Source organism: Trypanosoma equiperdum (assembly GCF_001457755.1).
Source record: "Trypanosoma equiperdum strain OVI genome assembly, contig: ctg_518, whole genome shotgun sequence".
NCBI classification, from domain to species: Eukaryota; Euglenozoa; class Kinetoplastea; order Trypanosomatida; family Trypanosomatidae; genus Trypanosoma; species Trypanosoma equiperdum.
In genome coordinates, this window is record NW_027124441.1 from 1,297 (window position 1) to 5,810 (window position 4,514).

Below are 4,514 nucleotides of genomic sequence, written 5' to 3' on the forward strand. Positions count from 1 at the left end.
ATAAGACAATGAGGGAAAAACAAGAAAAGAAGCTAATGATTGTAAAAAGCGTTGCGGCAGACGACACAACCAACACAAAATTCAGAAAGAGCAAGAGAAGGATGAAAAATGCACTGAAAACCCAAAGGTAATTCAATAATAAAAGCACTATTGCAACATAAAATATTGCAGAAAAAGTAAGCTAAAAAGTCCTTACTCTCACGAAAATATACAAAAGTAGTAGATAGAAACAACTATTTTTTCCTTCTAGAGTGGGCTTACATAAATGTGTGAAAAATGTGTCTAAATGGCATATGTAATAGATTAAGTATGAGATAAGTTACAAAAATGCGAATGCAACTGCCAAAAGGGCGACGGCGACAGCAAAGGGAAACATTTGTTAGCGGTATCTATCTTCAGATGCCCATCTGTACTCTGACTTTAGCAGAGAAAAGAAATCTAAGCGGCAACATTTTGACGACGGCAATGAAGCTGTGCGACGTAATAGACCGCATCCGGATCCAAGCTGTTAGAGCAACTTCTTTATTAGCTACGACGATAGCATATATCCATTCAACACCACATCTGCACAAATTACAACTTTAACGCGTAGACTAACAGCAGCTATACAAAAATACCTTCTAAAACGAAAATACAAGTATCACTCGATCACTAGAGAAATCATATTTACGAGCAAATGTCTATGAAAACCAAAATATATAGTGACAAACTTGTCTTCAATGAAAATGAATGAATAAAGTTTTGTCTGGCTGAAGGTGCAGAATTAAGCCAGCAGCTGACTAACAGGCATAATTTGCGCATTTCAGAAAGAGAAAGAGATTACGTAGGGCTCAGTAGGAAATAAACTAGCTAAATAGCCCCTACGTTTTGTCACGTTCTGCTACTGTAAGCAATAGTAACTTGCGTAACAGCGCCATCAACAGATATCAAAGTGTATGAAATAAAACAGCGCTGCTTCATACTAAGAGACAAGCAGCAAATGATCTGCTCACTTCCAAGCGGGCGACATAAAGGTGCATATAAACAAGAAACCGCATAGCTTCCACACAAAGAGACGGTATAAGCGTCTATTTGCGATACGGCAAATCCAAGAACCGGGTTCCCAACAACCACTATTTTTTCCGGAAGTGACTAGCAATCAAGTGTAAAACAATCCGGCTTAAGACCTAGAACTGCCATAAATGTCATACCAACAAGCATCCTTAGGTGCTGTAACAATAACGCTGATGCTGCTGGCACCAACAGAAACCAACGCAGACAGTCAAAGCACCAAAGCGGCGGAAGCAGCAAACACACCATGCAAGGCGGTTCTATTCATGGAGAAGCTGGCAGCAAGCCTGCAGACTAAGCTGGCAGCCGAAATGGAAAAAGCCAAAGCCCGAACAGATGAAGCAGCAGAACTAGCCGTCGCTGCAGCAGCAGCAGAACAAGACAATAAGAGACTTGGATACAACATCTTGCGGGCGATCGCCCTGCAGGCACAGGCGAAACAAATGGCACAATTAAAACAACTTGATGCAGTATACGCCCCGGCAGTGACACAGTTAGTCAATTTATCAACAAGACTTAGACAAGCGGCAATGGCGAACAAGCGAATCATAAGCAGCCGCGGCACACCGACGCACGGCGCGGCGCCGGCAAACGGCGCGACTAATGCTGACGCAAGCTGCAAATACGCAGGCTGGACACAAACACTGGGCGACATTAACTGCAAAGAGGAAACGGAGCTTACAGGTGACTTGGCCACAGCCAACATACAGGCGGAAGGCCTTACGAAAATCCCGTACCCGAACACAGCCTTTCTAAATTCACTAGCTGCCGATATCACTGCGTTCAGCAAAGGCACGCCAACAAACGCGAACACGGGCAGCCAAACATGGGTTTGCTCGAGCGGTGCCGACGCAGCAGTGGGTACAATCGGCCAGAGCCATGCGATTGGCACATTAGTGCAGCCAACAGCGGTAGAACACGGCTTAACAGCAATAGAAATAACAGGGGCGAACAAAGAAAAAAATTGTAAGGGACCAGAGCAAGGGACAAGCACAGAGGAAAGGGCGAAGGCAGTATTTCTGTCAGCAATTTGCAATCTCGCGGCGGTAGCAACTGAGTCAATTGGCTCAGCACTAGCAACGACGACAACAGGCCTTAAAAGCGGAGCACAAGCGGCGACAATCGTTAAAGCAGCCATGCAAGGAGCAGGCCTGCTGTCTAGCGACGCAAATAACGTCGACAAGGCGGCCCTGGAAAAGTTTATAAGTTCAACTTTCGGCCCAAGCGACAAAGCAGTAGAAGATGACTTCATCGCACCCCTCGACAAAGTCAAACTCAACTATATCGCCAACAACAAAGAGACAACTGAAACGCCAACGGCCATCGCACAAGGGAAGAACGTTGCTGTCGCTTTAGCTTTTTTCTCAGGTAAAGCTTTAAAAACAGGCGCAATAAAGAATACAAAGCCCGATATAGGAAGCAAACCAACAGAAAAATGCAAGCCAGACACAAAAGAAAATGAGTACAAAAAGGACGAAGACTGCGAACACAAAGATGGAAAATGCAAACTTAAAGAGGGTGTAAAAGTGGAGAATGATGGGAAGACAAACACCACAGCAAGAAATTCTTTTGTCATTAATAAGGCCCCTCTTTTGCTTGCAGTTTTGCTTCTATAATTAAATTTTCTTTGAAAAAAGAATGTTTCTAAATTTTATGAAATTTTATGAAATCTATTATTTTGAGTGAATTTGCTATAATTTTCCGAAATTTAATATATTTTAACACTTGGCGATGAAAAAAATTGTAAAATATGAAATTTTTATTATATTAGTTAAATTATATTGATAGTGTAACGCTACTGTAAAATAGCAATTTCATAGAGTCTGAAAAATAAGTACTTATGTGAAAATTGTTACATTGGTTTATTTTATGGGTATTATTTATAGACATACTAATAATGATAATGATAATAATGATGATAGGAGTATGTTGTGAGTGCGCATATACTATATAATGTAGAAGAATGGTTTGAATACTAAAATAAAACAAAACTGCACTGCCTAAAATAGAAGAAACCGTGCAACGCGATTAAGTGAGAGGGAGTAATATATGGTGGGAAATAAAGCAAGGAATTTTCTCAAAAAAGAGAAATAAAGGGAAAGAAATTGATATTATGCAGTTTCAAATGCTAACATGACTATGGGCATCTCATACGTAGAAAATTATGGAAGGGGCAATGAGAAACACAGAAACAGTCCAGTGTATAACTGTAATAGAGTAGCTACAGGCAATTTCAAGGAAAAGTAAAAATCCAACACAAATAACCGCGTTATTGCTAATGTGCTTCCAATACATTTTCTTTAAAATGTATTATTTCTAATCAAAGATCTGACATTAATAAGCGGAGGTCTTCCACAGAGAATTCAACTGAAATCCACTATACGACTTGCTTAAGATCTTTTTTGTCAGAAGCAGTAACAACACTGAGTGAGAAGAAATGAAGAAGCAGATATTGATTTTACCCGTCCTTGAAGAGACCGCCAAAACCACTACACAGTTTAGCATTTCTGTAGTTAGGAAGCGGAATTAAAAAAAGGAAAAGAAAAGCAACAATAAGGCTTTTATTGCATCACAATATAGTGTATAAACACTTATCCTTATTGGAGCCTGTTCTCAGGCAAATTGGAAATGTTATTAAATAGAAACAATCTTTTAGCACTTTTCTAGGATAAAGTCACAGAAAATGTGGCCTCATAACTTAAATGGCGTATCTGTTAGACCTAAAATTAGATGACTTAAAATGAAGCAGATATATATATATTCAACATAGTAGATAGAAGGCACGAAGCAGCAGCCCTTTCCAGTAACTGCTTCTTCGCCATACGGCGGTTTTAATGGTTAACTTTGGAGGTTGGGAACAAGAACTAGAAGCATAAGAATAGTAACAAATAATACGAATAGAATAAACAAGAGCATCTAAGTTTAAAATGGAAGATGTATCAAAAGAAAAACAGGAAAAACGGCCCCTAGATTCTCAGAATGTACATTATCGAAGCGTAGGATAAAGTTCATAGAATATGAAGCTGAATGGCCTGCGGAGATAGAAACCATTGTTGAAACGGAGTTTAGAATTTATAACTGAAAAGCTCGAGAAGGCATCAAAAGAGCACCTTATTGCACGCAAAAATGTGTTGATCCTACTGCGAAGATGGACGAGGATGTGGTTTTTATCTGATGGAGGGCCTTGATTCTAAATTGTGAAGAATACAGGAACCATAACCTAGAATGAATATGTTTTTTGTTTAGCACCACAGCAGTGAAGGTAACAAAGATTTTATATCTGTGGTCAGTAGTGTTTTGTTCTGCTTCTCAAACAAGACCAATTAAGTTCATATGTCTCGCCTCTTATTCACAGCATCAAACCAGAAATAAACAGAATGTTTCAAGAGGTAGTAACAGCCATTATCTTTGCGGTAAGTTCAGCACAAGCGGCGCACGAAAACGTCAAAGAGATCAGAGATATG

General features: G+C 39.8%; 1 protein-coding gene across 1 annotated transcript; it reads left to right on the top strand.

The window, feature by feature from the left end:
• Positions 1-1,181: 1,181 nt before the first annotated feature.
• Positions 1,182-2,666, top strand: TEOVI_000216500 (variant surface glycoprotein (VSG), putative; the record flags this gene model as incomplete). The annotated part of the gene is made up of 1 exon (XM_067225273.1): positions 1,182-2,666. The coding sequence occupies one exon, from the start codon at positions 1,182-1,184 to the stop codon at positions 2,664-2,666; it is 1,485 nt and encodes a 494-aa protein (XP_067081374.1).
• Between the last annotated feature and the right edge of the window lie 1,848 nt (positions 2,667-4,514).